Source organism: Pelophylax lessonae, assembly GCF_965119305.1.
Source record: "Pelophylax lessonae genome assembly, chromosome: 9".
In the NCBI taxonomy this organism is placed as follows: Eukaryota; Metazoa; Chordata; class Amphibia; order Anura; family Ranidae; genus Pelophylax; species Pelophylax lessonae.
This window is the reverse complement of record NC_138776.1, coordinates 12,232,086-12,244,710: the sequence shown is the minus strand read 5'-3', so window position 1 is coordinate 12,244,710 and position 12,625 is coordinate 12,232,086. Positions and strand designations below refer to the sequence as shown.

The following is a 12,625-nucleotide window of genomic DNA, read 5'->3' as shown; positions in this document are numbered from 1 at the left end:
AGGGAGGGGCCAGGAGCTCCAGCCAGGGAACCCCCGACAGGAGGGAGGGGCCAGGAGCTCCAGCCAGGGAACCCCCGACAGGAGGGAGGGGCCAGGAGCTCCAGCCAGGGAACCCCCGACAGGAGGGAGGGGCCAGGAGCTCCAGCCAGGGAACCCCCGACAGGAGGGAGGGGCCAGGAGCTCCAGCCAGGGAACCCCCGACAGGAGGGAGGGGCCAGGAGCTCCAGCCAGGGAACCCCCGACAGGAGGGAGGGGCCAGGAGCTCCAGCCAGGGAACCCCGACAGGAGGGACGGGCCAGGAGCTCCAGCCAGGGAACCCGACAGGAGGGAGGGGCCAGGAGCTCCAGCCAGGGAACCGGAGAAGAGGAGGATCTGGGCTGCTCTGTGCAAAACCAACTGCACAGAGGAGGCAAGTATAACATGTTTGTTATTTTAATAGAAAAAAAAAAAAAACAAGACCTAGACTGGCCATCCATGATACAATTTTCTGTACAATTTTCTTGAAGTTTACCAACTATGTAGTACAAAGGCCTGCCTAATTGGATACAAGTGAATGTGTTGTTTAGCTTTGACCTCATTATGTGGTTTGTGGTAAATCTAACAGAAAATTGTACAAAAAAATTGAACATGTATGGCCAGCTTTAAGGTCTCTTTCACACTTGTGCGACTTGGGACTGCAAAGTCGCATAACAAATCGTACCCCATGATTTCCAATGAGTACCGTTCATATCAGTGCAACTTCAACGTAGTCCCTGCACTACTTTGGTCCGACTTTGATGCGACTTGATGTCCATAGGCCTCAAGATTACACAGGCTTTCAGGTCGCACAAGTGTGAAAGGGGCCTTACAATCACTTGCAGACAATGAAAAGGACACAGAATTGCTTTGTTTTCAAATGATTTATAGCAATAACAGAGTAAAAGATTACATTTTTGCTTAAAGTGTTAGTTTACTTTTACAAAGAAATTAAATAAAATGTAAAAAAGGTGGAAACCCTGGACACCCTCCCTTCCACCCCGGTCCTCTCTGTACTTACCCCCGGGGTTGCTGAGCCGTCAGCACCCCTTTGGGCAGTGCAAGGATATGAAATCTCCGCTCTTCTCTGTGCTGAAAATCAGAGATGGACCAGATCGATTGATGGCGCTGACCAATCAGAATCCTTCTGGTCCATCCTGGTTGCAGGATAGTTCTCTGCACAGATTACAGGATGACTCCAGTGTCTATGACAATCCGGGAAAAGGATTCCTAGTAAGGTTCTAACAATGGCTGATGCAGTATTTTTTTTTTCTAGGAATCAGAACTCTCTGAATACTCACTGTGATGATTTGGGCATTGAGCTCCGCAGTCAGAGCGTTGGAATTCGGGTGAGCGCTGAAGAGGGCATGGAACGCCTGCATGGCACAAGCAGTGATCATCTGCGGAAAGGAAAGAACATTTAGTAAAATGCAAAGTGAGACATGGTAACATTATTCCATCTTCACCTCCGGAAGATTTACCCCCCCCCCCCTTCCTGATGAGGTCATTCTTTGCGATACGGTAATGTTATACTGTAACAATTGTGCGGACGTGTGACGCTGTAACCAAATAAAATGTATGCCCTTTTTATCACACAAATATAACTTTTAAAATAGAATTTTTTTTTTATATATACATACACACACACATACATACATGCAGTATCTCTCAAAAGTGAGTACACCCCTCACATTTTTGTAAATATTTTATTCTACCTTTTCATGTGACAACACTGAAGAAATGACACTTTGCTACAATGTAAAGTAGTGAGTGTACAGCTTGTATAACAGTGTAAATTTGCTGTCCCCTCAAAATAACTCAACACACAGCCATTAATGTCTAAACCGCTGGCAACAAAAGTGAGTACACCCCTAAGTGAAAATGTCCAAATTGGGCCCAAAGTGACAATAATTTGTGTGGCCACTATTATTTTCCAGCACTGCCTTAACCCTCTTGGGCATGGAGTTCACCAGAGCTTCACAGGTTACCACTGGAGTCCTCTTCCCCTCCTCCATGACGACATCACAGAGCTGGTGGATGTTAGAGACCTTGCGCTCCTCCACCTTCCCCACAGATGCTCAATAGGGTTTAGGTCTGGAGACATGCTTGGCCAGTCAGTGAATATTGATAGCAGCCATAGCCAATGACAATAATCGCATGTCGAAAATCTAATATGATGGTTGTGCCCATAGATGGTACAAATTTCAGCCAATTTCTGTTGAACCAGCCGAGATTCGAACCATCCATCGATGACTTTAGTGCAGAAATAGCTGGGTGGGGGGTTTGTAAAAAAAAGGTATAATGTGCTGCCCCCCCCCCAAAAAAAAACTCACCACATGGTTCAAGGTCATGACCTTCAATAACGTCTCACAACAAGACTTGACCACACTGACAGGGAAACATGGCAGCAGATCCTTCAGTAGGGTCAGCATGTGTAGCGTTGTGGTGGCTTCTTTACTGCCTGAAAAAAAATAAAGTTATACAATTATCTGATCAACTCAATGATAAAGAGATACCAGAACAATCAGATTTCAGGTTATTGTCGGCTGATCCCGGTCTCTGGCTACCGCAGCAAATATTAATTGCACCCAACATAGTATATTTATGGAGGTTTTGGGTCAATGCAAAGTCATCTGCCTGATTCCCCCCCACACTGGGCACCTATCCCGGCATTTATAAACCATCAAATATAGAGATATCGGTATCAGTGCCGATACCAAGCATTTGTGCAAATATCCGTACTCACCCAAATGCTCCCGATACCGAAACCAATACTTTCTGGTGCGATTTTCATCAATACAAAATGAACGAGCGTAAATCACACTGCACAGAATTGCATGCTATTTGAACAGGAAGGCGGTGTAATTCCAGTCCAAATTGCATGCAATTTCCCCCATTTGTGTATAGAAAGGGATTAAAACGCCATCTGGTGGGCAATTTAAAAAAACCGTTAGAACTCACAGTACATACCTGTCCACATGCAAAATAATCTACAAAAGTGTCCCCGTCCGCCGATAGTTTAAAAAAAAAAAAAAAAAAAAAACACAGGGTCACTGGAGGGGGCTCAATGGGCTGGAGGAGATGAAGAGGCGGACCGCCTCCAAGCTGACATCACTTCAGCCCAATACCCACGGGGTCCAAAAACCTCTCCCTCCAGCCCTGTGAGAACCTCCAGTGGTCCCGATTTGCTACCATCGGCAGACCGCTACACCAATGTGGATTATTTTGCATGTACTGCGAGTTCTAACATTTCAAAGTGCCCACTAGGTGGCACTTTAATCCCTTTCTATAGCACACACAGGAGAAGTGGGGGAAAGCACATGCGATTTGGACAGGAATCACACTGCAGTCCTTTAGAAAATCGCATACAATTCTTTGCAGTGCAATTTATGTCAATTTTTTGTGTTGATGCAAATCGGACAGCAAAGTATTGGTACCCATGCTCAAAAACAACGGTATCAGTGCAACCCTACATATCAAAAGAAAGCAGGACCTTTAACCAGTTCTGGACCGGAATATATTCCCCTTTAATGACCAGGCCATTTTTTGCTATTCTGCACCGCGTTACTTAGACAATTGCACGGACGTGCAACGCCGTACCCAAATAAAATGTCCTTTTTTTCCACACAAATAGAGCTTTCTTTTGGTGGTATTTGATCACCTCTGCGATTTTTTTTTTTTTGTGCACTTTAGACAAAAAAAAAAAAAAAAGGGACAATTCTGGAAAAAATATAATTATATATATATATATATATATATATATATATATATATATATATATATATATATATATATATATATATATATATGTAAGAGAGAGAGATAGATAGATATATATCTAGATATAGATATATATGTATATCTTATCTATATATTTTTTTTCTCCAATTCTGCGATATAACATTCCCAAGAAAAATTTAAAAATCTAATTTTTTTCATCCTCTTAGGCCAATTTGTTTTCTGCTACATATTTTTGGTAAAAAAAAAAAAAAAAAAAATCCCAATAAGTGTATTTTGATTGGTTTGCGCAAATGTTATCACATCTACAAACTAGGGGAAAGATATGTCATTTTTATTAATTTATTTTTACTAGCAATGGTGGTGATCTGCGATTTTTAGCGGGACTGCGACATTGTGGCAGACAGATCGGACCCCTAACTGACATTTTTGATACTTTTGGGGGGACCAGTGACATTACTACAGTAATCAGTGCTAAAAATACCCTGCACTGTCACTAATAATGACACTGGCAGGGAAGGGTAAGTGATCAAGGGATTAAATGTGTACCTAGGGGTATGTGTCTAACTGTATGGGGGCGGGGCTTGTGAAATGATCATAGAGACATGTGTTCCTATATAGAAGGATCACAGGAGCTCTGTGATCATTCCAGAGAGAAGAACGGTCAGCTGTGTTTACAACAGCTGCCCGGTTCTATCTCAGCGGGGAGCGATCGCGGGTGTCAGGCGCCAATCAGAGCCGCCTGCTCCGTGCATCGAAGTCCCTGCTGACGAGTGGGGGGCAGGAGCGTGCTGCTGGTTGCATGGGCTCACCCCCTAGCTGCAGGTGCACGACCAACGTATACCTACGTCGGTTCGCGCAGGAGGGCCACCCTGCTGCAGTATAACTGCGGTGTGCAGTCGGGAAGCGGTTAAAAGGTGGAAAAAGTTCTGAAATTATTTATCTTTGTCTCATTTTTTACATCACAGAAATCTGACATTCTAACAGGGGTGTGCAGACTTTTTACATCCATTGTATTTCTGATCGGCTCACATGCTGTCTCTGCGCTCTTTCCTTCCATGCTCAGCTCCCTACTCTGCCCTCTCTCTGTTCCTTCCCACCAATACAAAACTCTTACCTCCCGACTTCTCGATCTCCTGGACACAAAACTTGGCCGTGGACTGGGCAGCAGGATGGTGAGCGGGGGCGGAGTCTGCAAACATGAACTCGCTGCCCTTCAGGATGGAGCAAACGCCAAGCTGAGCGGCCTTCCGCACCTACAACAAATCACACACGGTGGGTCAGATAATACTATTGTACCCACAGACCACTGAAGGTTTCCTTTTCTAAGGTCTCTCGCTGTTCCTTGTCTACAACTTACTTTTGGCTTTGCATGGACAGTGAAGCTGAGTAAGCCATGGTACACCTGCAGAGTGGAGGGATAACTCCATGCAGACAGGTCCTGTTTCCGAAGCAGTACTGACAAGCATGAAACAATCTGAAAAGAAAAAGACGTAATAATGAGATTACAGAATAACACGTACAAAAGTATATGAAAATGGACAGAGATATCACCGTTCAACTACAATCTGTGCCCCACATATGTATGAATCTACCAACCTCAATACATAAAAGTGCTACATGTGCAAAAAAGCAAAAAGTAGCAATACAATCAGAAAAATTACAAGAAAGTTCTGTGCAAAAAAAAAAAACATCAATATTATGTAACTAGTTAAATTAGTGTGCAAAATTCATTCAGAAAGAAAATCATGCAAATTCCGTCCCTGGAAGACGTCAGATGACGAAACAAGTAGGTCACTGCATTCATAACAGAGGAGGGGGGCAGGCCTAGCGGCGCCTCATCGGTAGGCTGCGCCAGACCCTGGAAGAGCTGGCGCAGCCTTCTCGATGACGTCACAGATAAACATGGTGGTGCGGAATCTGGCGGCAGCGGTTGCAGAGAAGAGGATCTCAGCCAGACAACGCTGGATCCTCGGAGTGGGGGAGAATCTAAAGTGTGGCCAGCTCAGCATTAGGTAAGCGGGGGACAAGAAAAAAAAAAAAAAAACTATAGGGGGATGGAGGAAGGTTGAAATTCCCCTTTATAGCCTGCCTCTGGGAAAACGTAAAGTCCAACTTTGGGCAAAACAAGAACCCTCACCTCCCCCTTTCTTCCACCCACCTGTCCATGATTGCCATAAAAAAAATTCAAAATACTCCATTGATGTACAGTGCATCCAGAAAGTATTCACAGCGCTTCACTTCTTCCATTTTGTTATGTTACAGCCTTATTCCAAAATTGATTAAATTCATTATTTTCCTCAAAATTCTACAAACAACCCCCCATAATGACAACGTGACAGACGTTTGTTTGAAATCTTTGAAAATGTATTAAAAATATTAAAGGAAATAAATCCCATGTGCATAAGTATTCACACCCTTTGCTCAATTTGGTGAAGCTCCTTTGGCACCAATTACATCATCAAGTCTTTTTGAGTATGATGCTACAAGCTTGGCACACCTATTTGTGGGCAGTTTCTCCCATTCTTCTTTGCAGGACCTCTCAAGCTCCATCAGGTTGGATGGGGAGCGTTGGTGCACAGCCATTTTCAGATCTCTTCAGAGATGATCATTCGGGTTCAAGTCTGGGCTCTGGCTGGGTCACTCAAGGACATTCACAGAGTTGTCCCATAGCCACTCCTTTGTTATCTTGGCTGTGTGCTGTTGGAAGATGAACTTTTGCCCCAGTCTGAGGTCCAGAGCACTCTGGAGCAGGTTTTCATCAAGGATGTCTCTGTACATTGCTGCATTCATCTTTCCCTCAATCCTGACTAGTCTCCCAGTTCCTACAACTGAAAAACATCCCCAAAGCATGATCCTGCCACCACCATGCTTCACTGTAGGGATGGTATTAGCCAGGTGATAAGCGGTGCCTGGTTTTCCCCAGACATGACGCTTGCCATTCAGGCCAAAGAGTTTAATCTTTGTTTCATCGGACCAGAGAATGTTTCTCATGGTCTGAGAGTTCTTCAGGTGCCTTCAGGTGGGCTGTCATGTGCCTTTTACTGAGGAGTGGCTTCTGTCTGGTCACTCTACCATACAGACCTGATTGGTGGAGTGCTGCTGAGATGGTTGTTCTTCTGGAAGGTTCTCCTCTCCCCACAGAGAAAGGCTGGAGCACATTCAGTGTGACCAATGTGAAATAACATTCACATTTGCTTCAGATTCATAGTGCGGAATCACCTATATTCTTTTCATCCTTGATGAAAACCTGCTCCAGAGCGCTCTGGACCTCAGACTGGGGCGAAGGTTCATCTTCCAACAGGACACTGACCCTAAGCACACAGCCATAACAAAGTAGTGGCTACGGGACAACTCTGTGAATGTCCTTGAGTGGCCCAGCCAGAGCCCAGACTTGAACCCAACTGAACATCTCTAGAGAGATCTGAAAATGGCTGTGCACCGACGCTCCCCATCCAACCTGATGGAGCTTGAGAGGTCCTGCAAAGAAGAATGGAAGAAACTGCCCAAAAATAGGAGTGCCAAGCTTGTAGCATCATACTCAGAAAGACTTAAGGCTGTAATTGGTGCCAAAGGAGCTTTACCAAAAGTATTGAGCAAAGGCTGTGATACTTATGTACATGGGATTTTTTTATTTTTAATAAATTTGCAAAGATTTCAAACTTCTTTCACGTTGCTATTATGGGGGATTGTTTGTAGAATTTTCAGAAATTTCCTGTACTAGCTGTCACTTTTTGAAATCAGTGCCGCTGTGCAGGGCTCCGCCCACAGAGCCACATCATTCATACACAGAGCTATGTTGGTGAATGAACCACAAGCCCTGATATTCTTTGTGGTTGTCGGCTTGTAGTTCTCAATGAACCACCAGGGTGTGCTGTAGAGTGCGGTGGTGGTTCACTGATTATTCCTGGAAGATTGTATCGGATTGTCCCCATACAGGATGTACACACAGATACACGGACAGATCTGAAGGAGACCTGCATGGCAGCAGCAATCCGGTGCAATGCTTTACAGGCTCCAAAAAAAAAAAAAAACTATAATAAACTTTTTTTTACCTGCAAAAAAAAGTGCATTTATTATTTTTTCCTAAAAAGGTAACTTATCCTTTTAACCACTTGCCTACTGGTCACTTTACCAACCTTCATGCCCAGGCCAATGTTCATCTTTCAGCGCTGTCACACTTTGAATGACAATTGCGCGGTCATGCAGCACTGTACCCATGTGACATTTTTATCATTTTTTTTCACACAAATAGAGCTTTCTTTTAGTGGTCTTTAATCACTGCTGGGCTTTTTATTTTTTACTAAAAGAAAAAAAAAAAAGACGGAAAATTTTGAAACAAATTTTTCTTAGTTTCTGTCAGTAAGTTTTGTAAATAAGTAATTTTTCTCCTTCACTGATGGGTACGGATTAGGTGGCACTGATTTGCCGCTCTGATGGCCACTGATAGGTAGCACTGATTTGCCGCTCTGATGGCCACTGATAGGTAGCACTGATTTCCAGCACTGATATGCCACACTGGTATGCCGCACTGATAGCTTACTAAAAGAAAAAAGACCGAACATTTTGAAAAAAAAAAAAAAGTTTTAGATTCTGTTTTGTAAATAAGCAATTTTTCTCCTTCACTGATGGGTACTAATTAGGAGGCACCGATGAGGCACTAATGTGCCGCACTGATGCCCACTGATAGTTAGCACTGATATGCAGGCACTGATAGGCAGCACTGATAGGCGGCGCTGGTGGACACTGATTGTTGTCACTGATGGGCACTGCTGGGGCTTTACTGTAATAAGGGCACTAATGATCAGTGCCCCAATTACCTGGTCCCTGATCGGCTCTCCTCTTCACACACTCTGTCATTGCGAGGCAAGGAGAGACGATAAACTGCACTTTGGCATTTACATGCGATTGGCTATGATTGGACACAGCCGATCACAAGGGTAGAGAGACACGCCATTACTAAGATCGGGGTCACCCGCAGCGCCGCAATCGTGGCTGCGCCGTGTTCCAAAATTGGGGACCACGAGAGCGGCCGTTGTCAAGTGCTGTCATGTGACGTAGTCCCAGAACGAAACCTGGAACCGCTCCACTGTCATTTGACGGCGGGCGGGAAGTAGTTAAGGGTAAAAACATTTAGGCTTTAGAACCACTTCAAAATAGACGCTCTCAAATAATTTCAAAAGCATCGACCATAAAATGTCATCAGATGTAGGTGACACGACCCCGCTTCTCTAATATTCCAGAAACAGGAAATTCTATACACAGGGGAACACAAGGAACACGACTTACCCATCTAAGAGCGGAGGTGCTGCCGCTGGTGGCCTGTGAGGACATAATATCCATGAAGGCCTTCGATGTGTCCGAGAATTTCTTAATCAGCACAGGACCTGGAACCCTGAAATACATCATTAGATGAATGCAAGATGAAGGACCAAAGCCCCGCCCACCACTGGGGAACAGACAGGCAGACTGACCTTTTCAGAACCAGGTTCAGCAGGTAGGCAACGGCAGACAGCGACTCCGCGGACTCAACGGCTTCCAGAGTGGTCATCTATGGGGGAGAAAAAAAAATGTGGATTTAATATATATTATTATTATATATATATACACACACACACACACACACACCGATCGGCCATAACATTATGACCACCCGCCTAATATTGAATATGGACCCCTTTTGCTAAAACAGCCCTCACCCACTGAGGCATGGACACCAAAGGAGCATCCAGATATATCCATCCATGCCCCTTAGGAAATGCATTGCAATGTCCTCCCCGTAAAGGGGTATGAAGCCTGCACAGCAAATTGGATGGTCCTGCGGGTTCCCTCTGGATCCGTTAAGTCCTGGCAGATGTAGGAGAAGCGTGCCCTCAGTGCCTCAGGATGGTCCCTCAAATGGCCCCAAATACAGAATATAGATACTCCATTGTGGTTTTTAATGGCACTGAGCTTTTTACATTGATGCACATGTCACTGTTCTGGTTTATATAAACATTGTATGTCACGGGTGGGCACCGGCACCTTTATATTTATACCTGGTCTGAACACATTGTATACAGAATCAACCATTTTGCACATATCATATTGAGTAGCGCCACTTACCCATACCAACACACTACACACTACACTCTCTCTGGCTTCTCACTCTGAAAAGCTTCTGGGTAGCAGCAACTCCCTTGCTTTATACATACAAAATCTTTATTTTCCATTGCGCGGGAGATTACCTCAATACTATAGCTCAGTGTTTTTCAACCTTTTTTCACCAAAGGCACACTTTAAAATCTGGAAGAATCTCAAGGCACACCAACCAAAAATGCAGCCTGGACGGAACAACATGACGTCGCTCTGGCCCTCCAAGGCCATAGAGGCTATTAAAGAGGATATACTCTTTCATCGCCCCCTGGGACTAGCCAGCTGCACTATTGGATTGCTTCTCGGGTGAGCCGGTGGGAGGGGGGGTACATCCCCTCCCGCTGCTTCTGAAAGCATTCCAGTGGCTCATGTGCTGCTTGGAACCCTTTCATTAGAAAGCCAGCCGTAGGCTGTAAAAAACAATACTGAGGTTATGCCTGATATCATCAGCCATAACCCCGATAAGCCATTTCAGAGCCAGAACGTATATTTAACTATGACTCGCTGCAGTGCAGGTGTAGCGCAGGGTACCTGCACTTTTCATGTGCGTTACCTGCCAATTCTCATCAACTTCTATTATGTCCTAGTTTTTCTGAAAGCACACCAAAAATGAGGGACATAATAGAAGTCTATAGGAAACTGCAGGTAATGCACATGAAAACCGCGGGTACCCTGCGCTACACTTCCACTGCGGCCAAACTGCAGCAGAGCAATGTGCAAGCGGAAGACAAAATAAAAAGAAGTGCAGTTACCATTAAAGAAATATAGTTACTATTACCAATAATAATAACCAACATATCTTATGTATATTTATATTGCATTAAAAAAAAAAAAAAAAACAATCACCATGCCTGCAATTATACCTAAAACAAAAACATGCAGGTAAATTACAGGTACAATTGCTGTACCTCATGGAGCTCAGAGGAGCTCATATGCAGCCACTGAAAAGCCTCCTCCCTGTTCTTCCTCCTCACCTCATGCTCTGCTTCACCTCCCCTCGGGGAAAAGCGCGCCAGCCAGCGTCTCCTGGGACCTGCGTCTCGTACATCCCAGAAAGCTGTGCGTACGCTTGACCCGCCCCTAGCAACCGATGACCTCATCGGTTGGCAAGATGCGCTCGGACGGCCCGCACAGCTTCCCAAATGCCTGTGGCAGTGGGAAGTGAGCTTTAGACAGCGGACCAGAACCGCTGTAACAAGGCTTAACTGAGTGGCCAACACAGTTTGTAGATCAGATGGGGTAATTTTGACACGGCACACCTGGGGACTCTTCACGGCACACAGGTTGAAAAACGCTGTTATAGCTGATGGTCATGTGACCATTGTAGAAGCTTATGGCTTTGGACACGGGTCACCATGGGCTTCACAGCCCCCATACACAACTGCAATCCCCATTATTTTTCTGCGTTCACATCAACTTCATGGACAACATGTTCATGTGCTGCCTAATATATCCCACCAAATTTTCAGATGCCATTGTAACGACACAGGGGTGGTCCAGCGGGCGGCACAGTGGTGGTCCAGCGGGAGGCACTTTCACCTAGCAGCAAAAGGGTCGCTGGTTTGAATTTCAACCACGACACTACCAGGCTCCGGGTACTCCGATTTCCTCCCACACTCCAAAGACATGCTGGTAGGTGAATTGGATCCTGCCTAAATTGGCCTTACTATGTGTATGTATGAATGCGAGTTAAGGCCCGTACACACGTGCAGATTGTCGGCCGAAAAGATTTTCGGCTTGTTAGTATGATGCTTCCGACAGCTGACAGCGCACTTTCGGCCGAACAGAATCTGTCGTGCAAGCATTAAAATTTTTGTATGCCGACACCAGAACGGCCGATTGTTCGCCAGTCAGTACAGAATTCGGCCGACAGACAGCAGATTTGCAAGACTGGGCATGCTCAGAAAAGAAAAAACACAGGGAAAGTTAACCATCACATGACATCACTTCTGCAGTCGGCGGACAAAATTCGTGTGCAGTCTTTTGCACTTTTCAGCGGACAGGACAGTCTGGGGACAAAAGACGGCCGATCGGTACGTGTGTACGGGGCTTAAGGGACCTTAGATTGTAAGCTCCTTTCAGGCAGGAACTGATGTGAATGTAAAATGTATATGTAAAGTGCTGCGTAAATTGACATCGCTATATAAGTACCTGACATAAGTACCCTTTACCAGTCAGTGATCATAATGTTATGGCTGATCGGTGTATACACACATTATATACTGCAAATGGTTCCTGTGTTCCGCAGAGTACAGACAAACCACGGAGGGAGTTCCGCATTTTATTTCTTTATCAGTTAGTAAAATGAAGAGAAGACCAATCAAAGGCAAAATAAAATGTGTCCCCTGGAGGTGTCAGCTTTCCAGAGCCGTGCTGAGGAATTTCTTTACCCCAAAGGTTGATTTTATGAATTATTATCTTAAAGGCAGAAGGTGCATTCTATGTATTCAGGTTGACAGCAGCGGAAGCCATTGGAGCCAAAACTCTGTGATTTTTAGCAGGACTGCGACATTGCGGTGGACAGATCGGACCCCTGACTGACATTTTTGACACTTTTGGGAGGACCAGTGACATTACTACAGTAATCAGTGCTAAAGATATGCACTGTCACTGTAATAATGACATTGATAGGAAAGGGGTTAACCTAGTGGGTGATCAAAGGGTTCAATGTGAGCCTAGGGGAGTGATTCTAACTGTGGGGGGGGGGAAGATTGTGAAATGATCACAGAGATCTGTG

At 44.9% G+C, this 12,625-nt stretch overlaps 1 protein-coding gene across 1 annotated transcript in view; it reads right to left on the bottom strand.

Moving 5' to 3' along the window:
* The window catches only part of RRP12 (ribosomal RNA processing 12 homolog), a 135,287-nt gene that overhangs the window by 105,664 nt on the left and 16,998 nt on the right, over positions 1-12,625 (bottom strand). The window contains exons 4-9 of the mRNA XM_082268363.1: positions 9,228-9,304; positions 9,043-9,148; positions 5,114-5,230; positions 4,871-5,009; positions 2,349-2,476; positions 1,317-1,415 (exon numbers count right to left, since the gene is read on the bottom strand). Coding sequence (XP_082124489.1) covers positions 1,317-1,415; positions 2,349-2,476; positions 4,871-5,009; positions 5,114-5,230; positions 9,043-9,148; positions 9,228-9,304 — 666 coding nt within the window. The remainder of the gene's footprint in view (positions 1-1,316; positions 1,416-2,348; positions 2,477-4,870; positions 5,010-5,113; positions 5,231-9,042; positions 9,149-9,227; positions 9,305-12,625) is intronic.